Consider the following 22,139-nt stretch of genomic DNA (forward strand, 5'->3'; position numbering starts at 1 on the left):
CGTGACTGGTGAGTGGTGAGGGAGAGTGGTGAGGGAGAATGGTGAGGGAGAGTGGTGAGGGTGAGTGGTGAGGGTGAGTGGTGAGTAGTGAGTGGTGAGGGTGAGTGGTAAGTGGTGAGGGTGAGTGGTGATTGGTGAGGGTGTGATTGGTGAGGATGAGTGGTGAGTAGTGAGTGGGGAGGGTGCGTGGCGGTTATGAGTGTTGATTAGTGAGGTTGAGTGGTGAGGGTGAGTGTTGAGGGTGAGCAGTGAGCAGGGGCGGTTTCTTCATTAGGGCGATTGGGCGACGCACCACCAATGTCATTCAACCACAGAGTCACGCTAGCCGTCACTGCAGCCTCTGGATATAGTCCAATCAGCGTCATGTCACGTTCTGTGGAGTACCGCCTCTTTTTGGGCGATTTCACTCCGGCTGAGAATCGCCCCGAGTGGCCCCCATAGACTTACATTCAAAGATGTTTTTTTTCGAACGGGGGTGCTGCAATCCATTCTCTATGGCTTCCGGGAGGGCTCGCCCTAGCGTGCCTACGTCATCATACGTACTTACGTCATCATACGTAAACAGGTTTCATCCAACAATATAATTTGTGGCCACCTAGTGGAATCTTTAATAAAATAAACTTGAGTGGTTTGTTTCAATAGTGAGTATAGAAAGAAACAAGATGTATTGTAAGAGTCACTTTATTTTTCATTAATATTAAAGAAGTGAAGTTGCCTTTACATGCTTAAGCTGTTAATTTATCCATTGCATGGGGGGACCTTATCCTTATCAATCATCCAAACATTTGCCCCCCCCTGAGAGATTTTGCAGGAGCCGCCACTGTACAATGGGAGGCTGGTCGATGCCTGGGTGCAGTCAAGGGATGGCTCCCTATTGCTCAATCATGTTACGTATGCCCATGATCTGGCAATTGCTGCTCACTCAGAGGACGAGTTGGAGGTGCTGCTGCTGAACCTGGAGCTTGCCACTAGGATGTGGGGCCTTGCCATCAGCCCCACCAAAAACTAAGCACCTGCCTGGGTATTTTGTATCATCGGACACTCCACCCCCACAACTCCCAATTTGTGATGGGCCGGTTGTGGAGAGAGTGGAGAGTTTTCCATACCTGGGCAATGTGCTCATGACCGGCTCCGGTTTAAGAGCAGAGGTCTCACTCAGTCCAGCGTCATTGTCTTTTCATCGGTTGAGTAACGCTGCGTGCAAACTACCTGCTCTGTGGCTCCGCACGAAACTTCAAGTCTTCTGTGCCACAGTCATTCTCTACCTTGCGAAACGTGGAGCCCCCTTATGGAACATCTTCACCGATTACAAACATTTAGGCTGGCCTCCCTACGATCCATCCTGGGTCTAACCAGGCTGGATTGTGTGAGGAGCTCACAAATCCTTTAAAGATGTGGACAAAGTCCCATCGGTGAGCTCCTCTGGCAGGCAAGGCTGCGTTGGCTGGCCCATGTAGCCTGCATGCCCAGCCACCGCATGCCTAAACAGCTTTTGTTTGGCCAGATCGTGGGGGCTAAACGGGCAGAGCACAGGCTACAGAAGAGATGCATCATGGGACCTCCTTTGCCAGTACTAAAATATGAGATTAGGTTTTCAGTGGACTTGCCGTTGACTGGTACCAGCGGTGTCAAGATCGGCCTCTGTGGAGGAGGCTCGTGAAGGACGCTACTAGGCAGTTGGAGACAGTCGCCATCTAACAACAACGGAAGGTGGAGGAGCGACGCTCACAACAACGAGCGGAGAGCCGGGTGGCTAAAGCACAGCAAGTTGGCACAGTAGGGAGCACAGGTGGTGCATCAGCCAGTCGTCTCAGTCAGTCGACCTGTGCCACCTGGGTCTGCCCCGTGACCTCCTGCCAGCGGGCATTCGACACTTCACGTGGCCTCAAGGTGCTCATAGCCTGGCACAAGCATTGTTGTGACGTCACCGCCACTTATTGGCGAATGCCGGCTGTTGTTAAGTCTATGTATGTATGTGTGAGTTGATATGTGAGTGTAAGTCTACGTGTGTGTCAGTCGATTTGTGTGTGTAACTACATGTGTGTGTCTAAAGTCGATGTCTGTGTGTGGGAGTCCATATGTGTGTATGTGCGTGTAAGTCGATGTCTTTCTACGTGTGTGAGCCGATGTCTGTGTGTAAGTCCACGTGTGTGTCTGCCTTTTTTGCCTGGGCAACGCCGGGTACTTACCGCTAGTAACCTATATGTCCTGACTTTTGGGAGACTATGTGTAATAATAACCCTTTGTCTCCTGACTTTTGTGCTACCGTGTAAACAGTAACGTATGTGTCCTGACTTTTGAGCCACCCTTTATAACATTCACCCTATATCTCCTGAATGTTGGCCCAACCATTATAATAACCCTATGAGTCCTGACTTTTGGGCCCCGCTAAGTAATAGCTATATGTTCCTTGAGTTTTGCACACTGTATATCAATAACCCTATGTCTCCTGACTTTTGGGCCACATTGTATAATAATCCTGTTTGTCCTGACCTTTGGGCAACCCTGTCTAAAAACCCTATGGGTCCTCACTTTTGGGCCAACCTGTAAAACAATTTTCCTCTGTGTCTTGACTTTTGAGCCATCCTGTATAACGTTAACCCTATGTCTCCTGACTGTTGGGCCATCCAGTATAATAACCCTGTGTCCTGATTTTTTGGCCTCCCTGTATAACAATAACCCTATGTGACTTGACTTTTGGACCCTCTTGTATAACAATATTCCTATGTGACTTGACTTTTGGGCCACCCTGTATAATAACCCTGTATCCTTACTTTTGGGTCACACTGAATGATAATGCTACGTGTCCTTAATTTTGGGCCACCCTTTAAAATAAACCTATATGTCCTGACTTTTCAGCCATCCTTTATTATAATAAGCTTATGTGCCATGACGTTTTGACCAACCCCTATCTTCATAACGTTACATGTCCTGAATTTTGGGCCACCCTGTATAATCTTGTGTTTTTTGACGTTTGTGCCACGCTGTATAATAATCCTGTGTGTTCTGACATATGGGCTACCCTGTATGAAAATCCTGTTTGTCCTGACCTTTGGGTAACCCTGTCTAAAAACCCTATGGGTCCACACTTTTGGGCCACCCTGCATAATAATAGTAATAATAACCCTGTGTGTCCTCACTTTTGGGTTACCCTGTGAAATAACCCTATGGGTCCTAACTTTTTGGCCACCCTGTATCACAACTCCGTTGTGTGTCTTAACTTTTGGGCCACCCTGTATAACAATCACCCTACGTCTTCTGCATTTTGGGCCACCCTATTTTATAACCCTGTGTGTCCTGACGTGTTGGCCACCTTGTATAACAATAATCCTGCATGTCCTGACGTTTTGGCCACCTTGTATAACAACTCTGTGCCCTAACTTTTGCGCCAACTTGTATAACAACACCCCAATGTTTCCTAACTTTTGGGCCACCCTGTATGACAATAACCCTACGTCTCCTGACTTTTGTGCCACCCTGTTTTGTAATGCTGCGTGTCCTGACTTTTGGTCCATCCTGTATAACACAATAACCCTATGTGTCTTAACCTTTGGGCCATCCTGTGTAACAATAACCCTACGTCTTCTGAATTTTGGGCCACCCTATTTTATAACCCTGTGTGTCCTGACTTTTGGGCCATCTAGAAAATAATCCCATTTGTCCTGACTTTTTGGCCATCCCTGTACAACATGAACCATGTGAGTCTTCACTTTTATGCCACCCTGTATAACAATAACCCTGTCTCCTAAATTTTAGGCCACGCTATATAACAATAACCCTAGGTGTCATGATTTTTCGAGCCACCCTGTAAAAAAATAACCCCATGTGTCTTTTACTTTTGGGCCACTGTATAATTGCCCGTTAAGCACTGCTGATGGGATTGGATGCACCCAGAGCTCAGGGGGATGGAGCGTAGCCAGCGAGCCGCACCCCATACACTCACGGGCTTCAGCTACGTGGCCACGTATATAAAGTTGGCACAGTAGGGGGCACATGTGGTGCATCGGCCAGTCATCTCAGTCAACCAACGACACCTGGGTATGTCCCGTGACCTCTTTCTTGCACGTTGGCGTTTGATATTTCACGTGGCCTTAGCCTGGAACGAGCGCCGTGGTGACGTCGGCGCCACTTAGTGACGAATTGTTGTTGTTGGTGCTGATACTGATGGTGTTGATGATGATTATGGTGGTGTTGATGACGATGGTGCTGATGATGATCGTGTTGTTGATGATTATGGTGGTGTTGCTGATGGTGCTAATGATGATGATGCCGATGATGTTGATGCTTATGATAGTGGTGTCATACACAGTGTACACACACGCAATAATGCTCATGTTCTTGTTGTTGAAGCTAAGCTTACCCAAACCAAGGGATCCCTGTGTAACGGAGGAAGAAATGTAAAATGAATCTAATTAAACTTAAACTCTAATACCACTCTTCACCGTGCTCGCCCTCTCACTTTACCACTCCACGTGACGTCATCGTCGGGAGACGCCAAGGGGTGTGTACCTCGCTAGTGACGTCATGTCACCAGTAAAATGAATAAAAATCAAGCAAAGCCACGCGCAATCACTCCCCATAAGGGCCTGCTTAATAAATGGCATATAAGCATTAAATCTGCCGCGAGTTCATTGTGTCCGGTTCAGTAGCCACGCCCAATCACTCAATGTCAGGGCTTGGTTCATTAACATAATTTATTCAGTGGGAGGTGGTTAACTTGCTAAGTGACGTCATGTCATCTCCCCCGCCGCGCGATTTCGCGCTGCTCGCCACTCAACCGAGATCCGAGGTGATAAGTTCACGTCGTGATGGTGGTGGTTGTTTTTGTTTATTTAGGTGCAGCCTCGCTTCTTTTATTGTTCTCCTCAGGATTTCAATTGAGTGTAGCAGCGAGTGTGGAATCGATGTCCAGGTTGGAACGTTACAAAGTGTGGCCTAGCCATGCTGGCCTTGCCTCCTGCCATCGCCTAATTGTATTTGCTTTAAGTTTTGTTTATTTGTGTTTGTCCTCACCTGGCTGACTACTTTAAAACCATTTTTTTATATTTCTCATTTTGAGATATATATCTTTTAGGAGCGACCTGCCGACAACGAAGTGGCTTGTGTGGACATTTACAGCAGACAAATACTCTAAACTCATGTTTCTAAAATTGGAGGGGAAAAGCGGATTTCAAATCCACGCAGAAAGAGAGACACGCAAACTCCAAATAAACACGCGTCAGCGTCGGGATCCAACCCACGACCTCCTGTATACCGCGCGATGTCGTGAAAATTTCGCCAGCGTGGTGCCCACTCGTGTGCTTTATCACACCGAGTCTCTTTACTTCAGTTCAGGAGCGTCCTGCCGAGTTGGTTTGGCAGTCTCGGGGGGAGGGGCGATGCTTATTCGCGTATTCCCGATTGAGTAAACTGGAGGCATTTGTTCAGCATTGCAATATTTGGACGATACCAGTCCAGAAGTTTATTTCAGAGTCAGAAAACGTTTATTTCCCAAGTGAAGTCCATTGAACTAAGAAGCTTATTTTCAAGGGCGACTCAGCCGGCAGACATCAAAGTATTTAATAATTAAGCTCAATCACTAGCCCACTCATCCGTCCACTCACTCATCTCTTTATCCACCCTCCCACTCTATAACTCGCTCGCTCACTCACTCATCCATCCACTCTCCCACTCACTCATCCATTCACTCGCCCACACAAGAACAGTCACCTAATCACACTCCCTTACTCGACCTCCCTCGCACTCACCCACCCACTAACTCGCAATCAGAAGTGAATTTCACGAGTAACACCTATTGAGCTTAGACGCTAATTTTGTAAGGGCGACTTGGCGGGCAGACATCAACGCATTCCAAAATTACAGGTTTACAAAACCAACTTAATAGCAGTTCTGTTGTAAAATTACATTCCCACTCAAACTTGAGTGAGTATTAGTCAGTTTAAACGAGGTTATAGATGGCAGAATTGAGATGCCAAAAGACGATACGTGGTTCCAAACTTTTGGGCAGTGAAATCTGGGAAACTTAACAGACAATCAGTCATGCAGGAACCCCTAGACTAGCACATAAACCCACAGACTCACACACAGACCCACAGACTCACATAGACAATCAGATGCACGTCGCAGATTTTTCGGATTGTCCAATGGTTTAATAGCAAGTCAAATAAAGAGCAAATCTATGGAAATAATAGCCTTGTAAAAAAAAAATATCATGTGGTTGATATAGACTTGATGTTTGTGTTAAATTATACCACAAGAATGTGTGGTTAATGCAGACTTAATGCTACCTTGCAATAGGGATCTCTTTGCAAATTGAACTATGTACTTTATTCATTTCTATTTATTTTTCGTGAATTGCTTACCTTTCATCTATTTTGCACTCCTATCGTTTTTTGTATGTTAGTTGAGCTCCTTTCACACCGTACATAGCCAAATATGTTTCTTTTTGTAACTTTCTGACCTGCCTCGACTGGACATCTGTGACATTCCTCCAGAAGACAGATTCTGATTTTAAAGATTCTGATCTTAACATCTGTCTTATTGCCGAAAAGGTTAAAGCCTTTTCTTCTTTCATAAAAATAGTTGTATCATCATACATTTCAACCATGACGCCAGTACACAATGGCCTACTCATGAAAAATAACGCGAGAAAAATGTACTTTAACATCTTTATGGAAGCATATGGTGCATGGTGGTGTGTATAATATGCCTGCAATATTTATAATACAATTATAATTTACATTTGTAAAGTGCTGCATTTCATCCGTGGATACCACCAATCCGTGCCGTGTATCAAAAGTACGAAATATACACATCCTGCAGAGTAAACAGCCAGAACTCAAGCTTCATTTACCCACTAACTCAATCACTCACTCACTCACTGGAAGACCCACTCACTGCCTACTCAATCAGTCAACTACTCACCCATTCTGTGACCAATCACTCACCCGCTCAGGTAAACGGCAAAACTAGGGGGGATGAAGACCAGTTTACAGAGGTGAGTTTTAAAGATGGACTTAAATATATCTCTGATTTCGATTTAAAGCTTTCGTGACTGCAGGGATTCATCTTCTTGTTTCTTTCGGTAAAGTCACGTAGAAGGGAAGTAATAAAATAATAAAAATAAAACATAATAAAACAATTCTCACGACGTTTCGGCTACAACGCAAGCAGCCGTCTTCAGGTGAAGAATGAGACACTACCAAACTAGGAGCTTATATATAAGCTGCATTGGGGGTTGAAGAGCGCCTTAACAAAAAGAATGTGCATGTGAAGAGGAATTTAGCATATTCATGGAAAATGCGTAGGCGTTGGGCGGGGGGGTGTCAAAGTCATATTATGCCCATGCATTATGCAGGATCAGCAGCAACCAAGGGGGGTGCAGGGATTAGCAGTAACAAAGGGAAGGAATGTTAATGATATGTAGCTGCAGTTACTCAACAACCACGTAGAAAACTAAAGTATAAACTACATAAAAAACTAAAGTATCTGGCCACATGGCCGGCCTGCTCTAGACCAATTTCTCGACCACATCAATTCCATACACCCAGCCATCAGATTCACCATGGAAGTCGAAAATGATGGCAAGCTACCCTTTTTGGATGTCCTAATCAAAAGGAGACCTGATGGTTCAATGAGCCACTCTGTCTACAGGAAAGCCACCCACACGGATGCTTATCTAAAACCGGATTCCCACCACCATCCATCCCAGAAGAATTCCCTCATCAAGACTCTATATCATAGAGCCCAATGCATCTCCGACCATGAACACATTTCCAGTGAACTCAAACACGTACGCCAAGCTCTTAAGGCAAATGGTTACTCCGACTATACAATCCGCAAAGCCATCACTCCAACCATCAAGAAGGATCCTGTTGAGGAGCCTTTCAAGACCATCACCTTACCCTACATTGCTGGGGTCACAAAAAAGATCTCCAAAATCCTGATTAAACACAAGATCCAGGTCCGATTCAACACAGTACATAAAATCCGTGATCTGGTACCGTCTGTAAAAGATGTGGTTCCAGACATACAGTACCCTGGCGTCTACAAACTAAGTTGCCTCTGTGGTAGCAGTTACATTGGGGAAACCAAACGACATGTCTCGGACCGCATCCGTGAACATAAAGCTGACCTGAAACACGGTAGGACAAACACCTCAGCCGTGGCAGATCACTGTTACAACTCAGTGGGCTCACATGATATTGACTTCTCCAAGACAGAGGTTCTCTGCAAGCCATCTGGCTATCATGAGAGATTCGTTCATGAGGCGATCCACATATACAAACACAGAGACAATTTTAACCGAGAAGATGGATTCTGGCTCAGCAATCATTGGAAGGACGTAATAAACCATTTCGACACACATTAGGGTGTGTAGAATAATACATAGTGTTATATTAAATGTATAAGATATAGGTTGGTTTACAGCAATACAGTATATAATTTAATGTTGGGTTTATCTATGGCAGTATATAGTACGGTATATGCTCGTGTGATGTAAGAGAATAAGGTCTAGATGGAAGCATATTATAGAATTTTTACGAGGTAGAATGGTAATGTATTACTTGCTGTTAGTAACTCAGCTTATTATAGAGTATAGTAAGTATACTGATGGTGCGATGCAGTTTATACTTTAGTTTTTTATGTAGTTTATACTTTAGTTTTCTACGTGGTTGTTGAGTAACTGCAGCTACATATCATTAACATTCCTTCCCTTTGTTACTGCTAATCCCTGCACCCCCCTTGGTTGCTGCTGATCCTGCATAATGCATGGGCATAATATGACTTTGACACCCCCCCGCCCAACGCCTACGCATTTTCCATGAATATGCTAAATTCCTCTTCACATGCACATTCTTTTTGTTAAGGCGCTCTTCAACCCCCAATGCAGCTTATATATAAGCTCCTAGTTTGGTAGTGTCTCATTCTTCACCTGAAGACGGCTGCTTGCGTTGTAGCCGAAACGTCGTGAGAATTGTTTTATTATGTTTTATTTTTATTATTTTATTACTTCCCTTCTACGTGACTTTACCGAAAGAAACAAGAAGATATCTCTGATTGTTTTACGAACTAGAGTGGCCGCTACATTTTACCAGAGTGGTGAACCCGGAATATTGTGATTGCTGACATTTGCAATGCGTGGGCAAAACCTTCTCTGGAACTGGGAGAGGAGGCAGTTTGACCGGTAGCTTCTGCAGTCGGTCGGTGCGGGTTCCCTTGCACACATACTGGTAGAGCTCACTTCGTGTGCAAATGGCGGCTGTTGTTGCGTGCGGTAATGTAACCTATAGCGCGCTGCGCTATGAACTAGGCAACACGAGTTCGATTCCCACTCACCGCCACCAACACCAGTGACTATCTGAACCAGACTTGGGCCTCCCTAGATCGACTCAGCCTCAAATGAGTGCCTGGTGCAGTGTGTAAACATCGCCACTGGGGAAACAAAAGCGGTCGGGTGTGGTGCTGGCCATACACCCACTCCTGAACTTATTGTTAAGGCTATATTGGGGGTCTTTGTTGTGGGTAACTGTGTGCGCACATTGGAATATGATCATGTGTGTTGATGCATTTTATTTGACTGCGAGTGTAAGTTAACACTGAACCTTGTTTTTTATTTGCATTTTTAGCTTCTATAAGTATTGCTGGTTTTGTAGAGCGTGTTTTGGGAGTGTGTTAACGTTCTGGATAGCTAACACATGGGTTTGTGTATTTTAATGTGTGTGTTTGTGTATATGTATTTGTTGCTTTTTCTATGCCTTAAATATTCCAGGAAGTAACCACACTGTCAGTGGTTGGCTGGTGCACCATCTGGTGACAAAGTGTGAACCCAGAATATTGTGATTGGTGACATTTGCACAGCTTGGGCAACCCACAGTCTAAGAGCAGTTTTAGTGCCGGGCATAATGGACTTCAAAAGAAACGTCCTGAGGGAGGGTGGTGATATTACACAGGTTGCAAGACAGAACATTATTACAACAACATTGACTAAACGATGATCTCTGCTGGATTGGACGAAGAGCTAACGTTTGACCACACTGATTTCCAGATAATGAATATTCAGCTTGCCAGACCTGCAGAGAAGAAGCTTGCAAAGCCCAATTGTAGTTTTAGTCCAGGACAGTTCTGTGAAAATGTCATACAGTAGACCCTTGAATGTCATGGGTTTATTTTTTGCGGTTTCGACCTATCTCGGGCAACCTCTTTGCATACCAATTTACATATTATTGGGTCTTCCGGTAAAGTCACGTAGATAGGTTCAAAGAAAATAACAAGAAATAACAATTTACTCTTTCCTGGGAAGACTTCTGGGAAGGAGGGCGGGGTGGATGAGGAATGCGAGGAAATCGGTGGCACCTCAACCTTTGCCATGCAAGCATTTAGTCTTAACAGACTGTTAGGGAAAGTAGCACCTATGAAGGTTGGCACGGCACACAAAGGGGTAGGTTACCAGAACCATTTCCGGCCGCCTTTGTCTCCCCAGTGGCGATGTTTACACAACACACCAGGTACTTATTTGAGGCTGAGTCGACCTGGGAAGGCCCAGGGCCAATTCAGGTAATCGTCATGGTTTTGGGCATTAGCGGAAATTGTACTCGGGTCGCTGGGTTCATAGCGCAGCACGCTAACCGAAGTACTACCACTCTCCACTCGCGCACACACATCGTCATCATTGTTAGCAGAGTAGTCAGTAATCAGAATCCTATTTATTCTCATGGAATGTTTTGTTTCTATAGAGTTTATCTTTGTTTATTTCAATTGTTTTGTTTTTAGTCTAGTTGGCATGCTGTACAGTACTTATTTCAATTGTGATGCGTATTTTTGGTTGCCATTTATCTAACCCCTTTGTTTCGGTAAGGCTTAAGTATTGAATATCACTGTTTTGACTTTCTTGGCACGTTTTTTGATGTTGTCAAGGCCTAAGTACCATGAAGAGGCTTCGGCTTTGGGTTGTTCCTTGTTTTCGATATCCCTGCCCCTCTGCTCACATTCGTTATGGATTTTTTTTTATTTTGGGCAGACCCGGCAAATGCTGTGTGACAAGGATTCGGAGCCGTTTCCTGTTCAACTTGGCGTGTGACAGGAATTCCCTCTGGCCACATACATTACGGTAAGTCCCCGGGTAGCGGAAGACCCGACTTACGGAAATCCAACCTTATGGACATGCTCCCATAAATCATGTCAAAAAAATCAACATGCGGGAATTTTTGCTTTAGTTACTTAAGCGCAAATAGTCCAGCGCGGTGAGGTTGTGGATGAATACCGCGGAGCAAGGCATAAGGCAGGCAGCATCTTCCCCAAGGCGGTGGTGTATAGTCGCTCTGTACCCTCAGTCATGCTGTTACATTGTTACCGTGCGTATACTATATCTGTCACATCGTCTCGTAACTTTCAGTGTAATATCACCCTTAATTGCATTGCAATAATGACTGGAAAAGATTAAGGTCAATGGAATTGTTTTCTAGCATTACCTAATTATTTTTCTTTTGTAGCATTCCGTAATTTTGGTTTTCTGTACTTCGAACTATCTTGTTTTTCCCATGTTTTTCTTTATGGTTTTGATTTGAAGTTTATTTCATAAGTTATTTACGTTATGTACTTTTTCTTGTTTCTTTCGGTAAAGTCACGTAGAAGGGAAGTAATAAAATAATAAAAATAAAACATAATAAAACAATTCTCACGACGTTTCGGCTACAACGCAAGCAGCCGCAAGCAGCCGTCTTCACCTGAAGACGGCTGCTTGCGTTGTAGCCGAAACGTCGTGAGAATTGTTTTATTATGTTTTATTTTTATTATTTTATTACTTCCCTTCTACGTGACTTTACCGAAAGAAACAAGAAGATGAATCCCTGCAGTCACGAAAGCTTTAAATCGAAAGTTAAGTACTTTATTTAACACAATTACACTTCGATTGCTTATGGTTTCAGCCAACAGCACTCGGAGAGGTCTCGGCCTAGTCTATGCCTGGTAAATGAATATTCGGAAGTGACTGTTTTCTCTTAACAATTAATATTAGAATGTCTCATGGTGTTCATAAATATTTGGATAAGTTTTTCTTGCATTAGTTTAATTATGGGTAGTGTTAGGGTAGATATTCGATGAAATGAAAGAATCATCGGAAGTGCAGAACGTATGTACAGCAATACGATACAGGTCGCGACAGAAAATGAACTATAGCGCGATACAGTACGAGTAATTGGGTAGGGGCTGGACAACTCTTTCCTGCTATGGGATTTCGTCTTGATTTTGGGGGAAAATTGTTCAGTTTCCGGCATGGGAAATTCGGGTTACGGGTCGTTCTCGGGAACCTAACCCTTCCATGACCCATGGACTGTGTACATGAAGATAGCATCTTCAATATACACATAGTTTTGATAACCTCACAATGGCCCTACAAAATGCATTTGCTACAGTTACAATGAGAGGCTAATCGATGGCTGGTGAAAGTTAAGAGATTGTTTCCTGCTGGTCAACCATGTTATGTATGCTGATGATCTGGTATTGGCTACTCAATGCGATGGAGTTAGGGACTCTTGTTCTGTACCTGAAAATTTTCATTATAAGGAGGAGCCTTACTTATGTTCCAAAAAAATACAGCACCTGCCTGGGTATTTCATGTCATCCAACATTCCGCCTGCTCGCCTCTTAATGAGTAATCAGGCAGTTCTACAGGTGGTGGAGGAGCTCCCATATTTCGTTAATGTGTTCACGACCAGCTCTGGTTTGGTAGATAAAGTCTCAATTCAAGTTAGTCAAGCAGCATTCTTTAATGTCTAACATGGTGAGGAAGCTGCTTGGACCGTTGCTCCATACAAATCACTGAATCTTCTTGCCCACCGCTATGACCCCTTTCTCTGTGGATGTGAAATATGGACTCCTTTAAAGAACCATTTGTGTTGGCTTATACAATTAAGGCTGGCCTGCCTATGATTCATCCTCTATTGTACCAGATTTGATGGTTTTCGAAGCTTACAAATCCCTGAGATATCCGTACAAAATATAATCAGTGAGCCTCTTTGGCAGGCGAAGCTGCAATCGTTGGTCATGAATCCCGCATGCTCAGAAACTGTGTGCTCAAGCAGCGTAAGTTAGTTCAGATGCGAGGGACTAAACGGGTAGGGAATGGGCTCGAGAAGAGATTGTAAGACATGGAGGTGATCGGATTTGCCCATGACTGGTACCAGGAGTGTGAAGATCGGCCTCTGTGGAGGAGGCCCGTGAAGGATGTTGCAGGGTAGTTGGAGGCATTCATCCTGCAACAGTGAGGTCAGAGGAGTGACACATGAATGGATGGAGCACTGGGTGGCTAAAATGCAGCAAGTTGGCACAGTGGGTAGCACAGGTGGTGCATCTGCCAGTCATCTCAGTTATCCCTTGACACCTGGATCATTCCCATGACCTCCTGGCAAGTGCTCCACACTTAAATAGCCTTCAATTCGCACCTATCATGGCATGATCACTGTGATGATGTTACTAACATATAATGGTGAATGGTGGCTGTTTTCTTTATATAATCTGTTAATGACACATGTGAAACATATCTGTATGTAAGAGTGTATCTAAATGGGGAGCGGAGACACATTTGTTCGTCCACTGCATTATGGAGCCAACATTCAGAGTTGAATTTCGATTTAAAGCTTTCGTGACTGCATGGATCCATCTTCTTGGTTCTTTCGATAAAGTCACGTAGAAGGGGAAGTAATAAAATAATAAAAATAAAACATAATAAAATAATTTTAAATAATACTCACGACGTTTCGGCTACAACGCAAGCAGCCGTCCTCAGGTGAAGAATGAAACACCACCAAGCTTGGAGCGTATATTTAAGCTGGTTTGTCAAGGCACTCTTCTTCCCACCCCCCCTCCAAACCAGCTTAAATATACGTTCCAAGCTTGGTGGTGTTTCATTCTTCACCTGAGGACGGCTGCTTGCGTTGTGGCCGAAACGTCGTGAGAATTATTTTATATTATTTTATTATGTTTTATTTTTATTATTTTATTACTTCCCCTTCTACATTACTTTACCGAAAGAACCAAGAAGATTCAGAGTTGAATTATTGCTGACAGCAGACATGATTGACAAGTGATAGCTTAACTTATTGTAGGCCTCTGCTGAGTTGATGTGTTCCTAGGTTAAGTACTTGGTGACGCATTATAGCATCTGTACTGAGCAGATGAAGGCAGCCAGGCATGGTTTTTGCCACAACACCACCTTCTTCACCGTTCCAGTGCGTGAGAATGTAAAGTTGTTATTTGCTGTAAAGTATATTGACCATATTAAACACCTAGGTTTAGTAAAAGCAATAGGGTGTTTTTATTACATGTGTAGTGGATTCAACTGAGTCACAGACGTACCCTTTGGAGGCAACACATTTATTGATACCAACACAAAGTGGTAACTGCCCCTTTAGCAGATAACAGCCTATGGTGGTGGACCACCAGGCTAACTACACTAATCACACTGGGATTGGTTACAATGGACAGGACCCCGGCTTGGGTCCCGGTCCATGTGTTGGTGACTCTTCTCGGACGTAGAATGTAGATCTTAAGGATAACAACAGCAACGCATGAACTCTGGTCCCTCTGGGGACCCGGTTTATATCCCCACTGTTCGAGCAGGATCTCACCCTGACATGTCACCACCCCTAGCCCCCACTTTAGGCCCCTCTGGTGATCTTACCTGTCACGTGCCTTCCAGGGTCAACTCGAGTGCCATGGCCTTTATTAACCCCATTCATGGCCGGCACTCTCACACCCCCTCCTATAGGAGACAGCACTGCATGCCGAGCGTGGTGCCACTCAGCGCTCACCAAGCCCCTCTAGGGCTGGTACTACACCCACATGTACGAGGTGTCTGCGATGGCAATACATCGCAACGTCGTGCCTCGCGAGAGCCGGCTTTACCCAGTGACCGCGACGAATGTCACTTCATACGTGATGTCCGCGATGTAACTACATCGCACGCCGTGCCTCTCTAGGGCCGACACCCCATAGTGACATCCGCGATGTCACTACACACGTGTAAAGAAGCTCATTGGAGACATCCATTTTCAGGGGAGGAGAGCTTTATTTCTCTCAACGTATATAGAGTCCAAGTGTAATGACTGCCACACACGTAATTGCTATGGCTATCTTCAGCCCCCATGGTTTCCACCAAGTTGTTAACTGAACAGTCAACCCCGATGGTTTCCAGTTGGCCCCAATGTCGTCCACCTCTGGTCGTCAATTAGTCCCTGAGTAAGCACCCCGACCGTGGGCCTCGCTCCTCCTTATATACTCGCTCGCCCCCCCACCCCCACTTTACTATAACATGTGTGTCCTTAATTGAATAATGCTTACAGTGCCTTCCGGTCACCTATTTCCATTCGTCACAACGCGCGCCTTCTGGAACCTTCTCTTGTACAGTCCCGGACACATGGAACGTTTCATAAGCATGGAAAATACAGCACTTAAAGCTCAAATTACATCTGTCCATCTGAGCATTCAAGCAAATCTGAGCCTGGCTTCGGACTTCCAAGTTGTGATTGAACACTAATTTGTCCATTTTAGAATGTTTCTGCCCATTGCAAAGAGTTTCATTTTTAACACCATTTGCTATTTTCATCAGACTTTTGCAATAGTTAACATTTCTTCAGTAGCCATATAGAACCGAAATTCTGTACGTAGAGTTATGGGTTATCATTGATATTAAATATACTAGGGCCTCCAGGCATTATACTGACCACTTGCCTACTATGCCAGGCCAAGAGCTGATCGTCAATAGTAGCAAGTGCCTTAAAACAGCCTGTGTGATGAATTGGGTTTTTTTTTCTCGTTAATGTTTGAGTGTTCTTGTCTATGTAATATGTGAATATTACGTGTGACTATATATATAAATTTCTATGCTTCTATGCTGACTTACATTGTGTGGATTTTACTGTTTTCTGTCTGCAGCTGCTAGATCCTCTGCCGCATTGCTGTACAGAATTGGTCAAATGGAGCGAAGACAATCAGCGGGAGAGAAACCATTCAAGTGCACTGTGTGTGGGAAGGCGTTTGTATATCCATCAAATCTTCAGGTCCACCAGAGAACACACACGGGAGAGAAACCCTTCAAGTGCACTGCGTGTGGGAAGGCGTTTGCAGAGTCATCAACTCTTAAAAAACACCAGATAATACACACAGGAGAAACACCCTTCAAGTGCACTATGTGTGGGAAAGCGTTTGTACATTCATCAAGTCTTAAAAGACACCAGATAATACACACAGGAGAAACACCCTTCAAGTGCACTGTGTGTGGAAAGGCATTTGCAATGTCATCACATCTTAAAATACACCAGATAAGTCACACAGGAGAAACACCCTGCAAGTGCACTGTGTGTGTGAAGACCTTTACACAATCATCATATCTTAAAATACACCAGAGAATACACACAGGAGACACACCCTTCAAGTGCACTGTGTGTGGGAAGGAATTTTCACGTCCATCACATCTTAAAACACACAAGAGCATACACACAGGAGAAAGACCCTTCAAGTGCACTGTGTGTAGGAAGGCGTTTGCAGATTCATCACATCTTAAAATACACCAGAGAATACACACAGGAGAAAAGCCCTTCAAGTGCACTGTGTGTGGGAAGGCGTTTACACGTTCATCAAATCTTAAAACACACCAGAGCATACACACAGGAGAAACGCCCTTCAAGTGCACTGTGTGTGGGAAGGCGTTTACACGTTCATCAAATCTTAAAACACACCAGAGCATACACACAGGAGAAACGCCCTTCAAGTGCACTGTGTGTGGGAAGGCGTTTGCACGTTCATCATATCTTAAAACACACCAGAGCATACACACAGGAGAAACGCCCTTCAAGTGCACTGTGTGTGGGAAGGCGTTTGCACTTTCATCATATCTTAAAACACACCAGAGAATACACACAGGAGAAACACCCTTCAAGTTCACTGTGTATGGGAAGGGTTTTCGACAGTTAGGGGATCGAAACAAGCATCAAACCATTCATCAGGAAATTAATCTGAAATCGGCATGTGGAAGTCAAAGTGCTGCAATGAGCCCATCCCTCATGAAACAAGAACCTGAAAAACATTTGAGATATGAAACGTGGCCAGGAGTGAAGATGAAATGTCAAGAAGCGAAAATGAAATTTGAATCAGCAAAGGTGAAAAGTGAAGTGACGGTAAAGAGTGAAGAAGTGATGGTGAAATGTGAGCATGAAGATTTTACTCCAAAATCCGACCTTCACATCGATCGAGGCAGCATTAAGCTGGAGGAGGCTGTGGACTCTGAGGCAGAGCGAGGCAATGCCCAGCAATTTGTGGATGTGGAGGTGTGGGTGGATTTTTTAGGCAATACTGAGTCAAATGGAAACCAAGTTGATGTGTATCATTGAGCTTAAGATAAAGAAGTTCCATTTACTTTACAGGCCTTTCCCGTAATAGAGGTTTTTGGAGTTAGATCGTGTAAATATATACATTTGTCGTTAAAACCCACCGCCACCCGACACAGCCAACTTCGAAATGTTGTCACGTAAACAGAACATGCCAATTTGTCACTAGTACAGCACACCTGTGTCTTGGAGAGCCAAACCACAACATTTACGATCTGAGTACAAGGTTTCGCCAGTCATTACAAGCGACAGCCAGATTTTTGCCTTTCCCATTAAAAGTGTTTAACCTCCAAGTAGTCAATAGAGGCAGGGTGAAGCTGGAGGAGGCTGTGGACTGAGTGAAATGAAACCAAGCAGTTTGTCGAGGTGGACTTGTTGGAAGATGCAGAGTAGGCGCGGCCAGCATGTGTGGACTTAGAGGTTGGGTTGATCTGCAAGCAGGAGCTGGAGACAAAAAAGCTCCACAGCATTCAACGTGTTATAATAATATTTAGATTAATAATTTGCGCTTGCATAAATGTTTTATTTCTTTCTCACTGTATGTAGTCAATCTTGCTAATCAAAGGTGAAATGCTTCAGCAACTTAAAGCGGCTTGGATCATTTAATCTCAATCGCTCGACGGCTAGCCCAAGTCGCAGCTGTCCCTTTGTGGTACAAGGTGACTCAGTACCGACCTGCACGTGGACATGAGTCTGCCAGTAGGGTGGAGCGATGATTGATGTGTAACCCCAGTTGGGTAATTTGTGGCTAATCTTTTGAATCTGACAAATTTTGACTCTGACACCATGACTGTTGAATATCTACTGTTAAGCAGATGGTGCGTATTTTTGGTCAATATTGCTGCAGTAATCATGAGGGCTGCCGACAGCTATGAACTGTGAACCTCTTTAAACAAATGTCAACCGTGGTATCATTTGGCATCTCTCATTCTACGAATGCATGCAGGTGTAGGCATCCATTCAGAGATCAGTGTACAGTAAATGTGCTTCTTCTTGGTTCTTTCGGTAAAGTCACGTAGAAGGGAAGTAATAAAATAATAAAAATAAAACAAAATAATTCTCACGACGTTTCTGCCACAACACAAGCAGCCGTCCTCAGGTGAAGACCAGGTCTGTCGAGGCGACAGCGTCTAAAAGAAAACACCATCACGCTTGGAGCGTCTATTTAAGCTGGGTTGGAAGGGCGGGAAGAAATGCGCATTGACAAAATAATCTGCATATCAAGAGGAATTTAGCATATTTATATGAAATGCAGGAATGCGATTAGTGCTATTTGTGAAATGCTAATCCTGCATAATGCCCATGCATTATGCAGGATTATCAGCATCAAAGGGAGGGGGATAGGGGTAGCATTAATAAAGGGAAGGAATGTTAATAGTATGTAGCTGCAGTCACTAAACAACAACGTAAAACGCTAAAGTATAAATTACATAGTATTAAATTGTATACTGTATTACTATACACTACCCTATGTCTTAGAATAATACATAGTGTAATATTACACTATTATTCTACCTACCCAACTGTATACCACCCTGCTGTATATTCACTATACAATTTCGATACTATATATTACCTTATACATTGTATTAAACATTACACTTCAATACAATGTATTATTATACAATATGCTATGCACTATACCATTGACCGTCGCGTGAACGGAGCAAAGAATCCATTCCCTGCGGAGAATACAAGATATATAGTCAATGTCAGTGAGTGGAACGCGGTCTGAAAGTCACGGTAAATGTGGACACAATCCGTTAAGATCCGAAATGGTTAATTACGTCCTTCCAATGATTGCTAAGCCGGAATCCATCTTCTCGGTAGAAATTATCTCTGTGTTTGTATATGTGGATCGCCTCATGAACGAATCTCTCATGGTAGCCAGATGGCTTGCACAGAACCTTTGTCTTGGAGAAGTCAATGTAATGTGAGCCCACTGAATTGTAACAGTGATTTGCCACGGCTGAGGTGTTAGTCCTATCGTGGTTCAAGTTTGCTTTATGTTCACGGATGCGGTCCGAGACATGTCGTTTGGTTTCTCCAATGTTACTGCTACCACAGAGGAAACTTAGTTTGTAGACGCCAGGGTACTGTATGTCTGGAACCACATCTTTTACAGACGGGACCAGATCACGGATTTTATGTACGGTGTTGAATCGGACCTGGATCTTGTGTTTAATCAGGATTTTGGAGATATTTTTTGTGACCCCAGCAATGTAGGGTAAGGTGATGGTCTTGAGAGGCTCCTCAACAGGATCCTTTTTGATGGTTGGAGTGATGGCTTTGCGGATTGTGTAGTCGGAGTAACCATTACCCTTAAAAGCTTGGCGTACGTGTTTGAGTTCACTGGCAATGTGTTCCTGGTCGGAAATGCATTGGGCTCTATGGTATAGAGACTTGAGGGAATTCTTCTGGGATGGATGGTGGTGGGAATCCGGTTTTAGGTAAGCATCCTTATGGGTGGCTTTCCTGTAGACAGAGTGCTCCTTGAACCATCAGGTCTCCTTTTAATTAGGACATCCAAAAAGGGTAGCTTGCCATTTTTTCGACTTCCATGGTGAATCTGATGGCTGGGTGTATGGAATTGATGTGGTCGAGAAATTGGTCGAGAGCAGACCGGCCATGTGGCCAGATGACAAAAGTGTCATCTACGTACCTCTTCCATAAGGTCGGGCGTAGAGTGGCAGTCTGGATGGCGTCAGTCTCAAATTTATCCATGAAGACGTTGGCTACAACCGTAAATGGGGGGGGGGGGGGGGGGGGGCATTGGGGTGCCCTCAGTTTGCTTGTAGAAAGTTCCATTCCAGGTGAAGTATGTATTGGTTAAGCAGTGTCTCACCAGGGGGGGTACCCCAGCATTCAGTCCTTGATGAACCAAGTCTTCAATGATTGCGATGGTGTCAGGTACAGGAACTTTGGTGAATAAGGAAACCACATCAAAACTCCCTTTGATGCTGCTAATCCTGCATAATGCATGGGCATTATGCAGGATTAGCATTTCACAAATAGCACTAATCGCATTCATGCATTTCCCATAAATATGCTAAATTCCTCTTGATATGCAGATTATTTTGTCAATGCGCATTTCCCCCCCCTTCCAACCCAGCTTAAATAGATGCTCCAAGCGTGATGGTGTTTTCTTTTGGACGCTGTCGTCTTGACAGACCTGGTCTTCACCTGAGGACAGCTGCTTGTGTTGTGGCCGAAACGTCGTGAGAATTATTTTCTTATGTTTTATTTTTATTATTTTATTACTTCCCTTCTACGTGACTTTACCGAAAGAACCAAGAAGATGAATCCCTGCAGTCACGAAAGCTTTAAATCGTAAAGTAAATGTGCTATAATGTGAAGCAGTATATTTCAATGCAATAGTTCAATGTTGGCGATGTCTCTTGATAATTTTGAGTTATAATTTTACACGTGTATGATCTGATTGAGCATATACAGCAAAAGCTCTTATCCAGCATCCATGGGGAATCGAGGGTGCTAGTTCATCAAATTTACCAGTTATCTGAAAGGTATACTTAATGTTTCAGCAAATGTCTCAAGTATAAAAAGCATTTTTCAATGAATAAATTAAACATACATTTTAACTATGATATTAAAATAATTTACTCTTTTATAGAGGTACTGTGAGGGTCGCTAGCCCCCGAGATCCCTCCCTCGATGAGGCTTACGGCCGGGCTAACATCCTCACTCGCCCCCCCGCCGCTAAGCGAACCGCTGCTGGGTTCTTCACCCATGGTGTGGGAGCCGTCGCTCGAGGATTCCCCTCCACCGCGGGTCCGCGTCGTAGGCATGGTTAGATACCGAGTAGTATTATGCCCCCTTTACGCTACCACGATACCTCCCTTTCCTAATCGCGCACCTGCAACCCACGGAGCTGAACGTACGCACGCCCACACACACGCCGCTCCGCGCACTCCAACTCAACTCACGTTATGATCGCGCACCTGTATCACACACGGAGTGAACACATGCGACACCCACTCTCGCGCCGCTCTGCGCAGCGCTCCCCCGAGGCGAGCCGCAGCACTACACTCACCCCTGACTACTCGCGTTATGATCGCGCACCTCTATCGCACCCGGGGTGGACGCACGCACACACACGCAGCTCCCCACGCGACACACCGCCCAACAAGATCACGCGAGACCACGCTTCGCTATTAATGATTTATTATCTGCTACCTGGTAATTAATGTTATGTCAGAATGAGTCGACGAGGCTGGCCTATCCTACTTCTCCTGGACCTATTCCCTATTTATCGGCTTACGATACCCTGTCACCTTGCTACTCACGGGTCGAAGTATTCGGCATCCTGTGGCTTTTCCTCTATGCCGTCGGGGCACGTCGCGCGGACGTCCGGAGGGCAGAGCTGGGAGCCGACTTGCACGCGTGCCTCTTGAAGAGAAGTGAGACTCTACCTTGCTGCGATCCCTTTTATCCTTTGTCCCGTACTCCCGAAGGCTCTCCGCTCATGAGCGGCGCATATGCTAATTAATCCTCTGTCCGCGCGGTGTAAACTCTAAACAATGGCTCGCGCCCCCTTGCACGAGCACGGCGGCTCCGCGGCGCCTCCACGGCGCTTTTGTTATGCTAATCAATGAGCGACCTGCGCGGCGCAAATTCCAATCAATCCCTTTCTCACGCAGGCCCCCCCATTATTGCAGTTCATGCGGCGGCGTCCGTCACAAAGGCTCGCCGTGGGAATCTGTGCCTGGGCTCCCCGTGCGCCTCCCCTCTCCCGAT

At 44.7% G+C, this 22,139-nt stretch overlaps 1 protein-coding gene across 1 annotated transcript in view; it reads left to right on the top strand.

Annotated features, from left to right (window-relative positions):
- Positions 1–18,292, top strand: part of LOC133358980 (zinc finger protein 729-like) — a 58,197-nt gene extending 39,905 nt beyond the window's left edge. Inside the window, exons 8-9 of the mRNA XM_061577360.1 lie at positions 14,159–14,232; positions 15,934–18,292. Of these exons, the coding sequence (XP_061433344.1) occupies positions 14,159–14,232; positions 15,934–17,387 (1,528 nt within the window). The 3' untranslated portion in view covers positions 17,388–18,292. The remainder of the gene's footprint in view (positions 1–14,158; positions 14,233–15,933) is intronic.
- Positions 18,293–22,139: the final 3,847 nt, after the last annotated feature.

This window comes from Lethenteron reissneri, chromosome 64, assembly GCF_015708825.2.
Source record: "Lethenteron reissneri isolate LAM-NWPU_2019-01 chromosome 64, ASM1570882v1, whole genome shotgun sequence".
NCBI lineage: Eukaryota > Metazoa > Chordata > Hyperoartia > Petromyzontiformes > Petromyzontidae > Lethenteron > Lethenteron reissneri.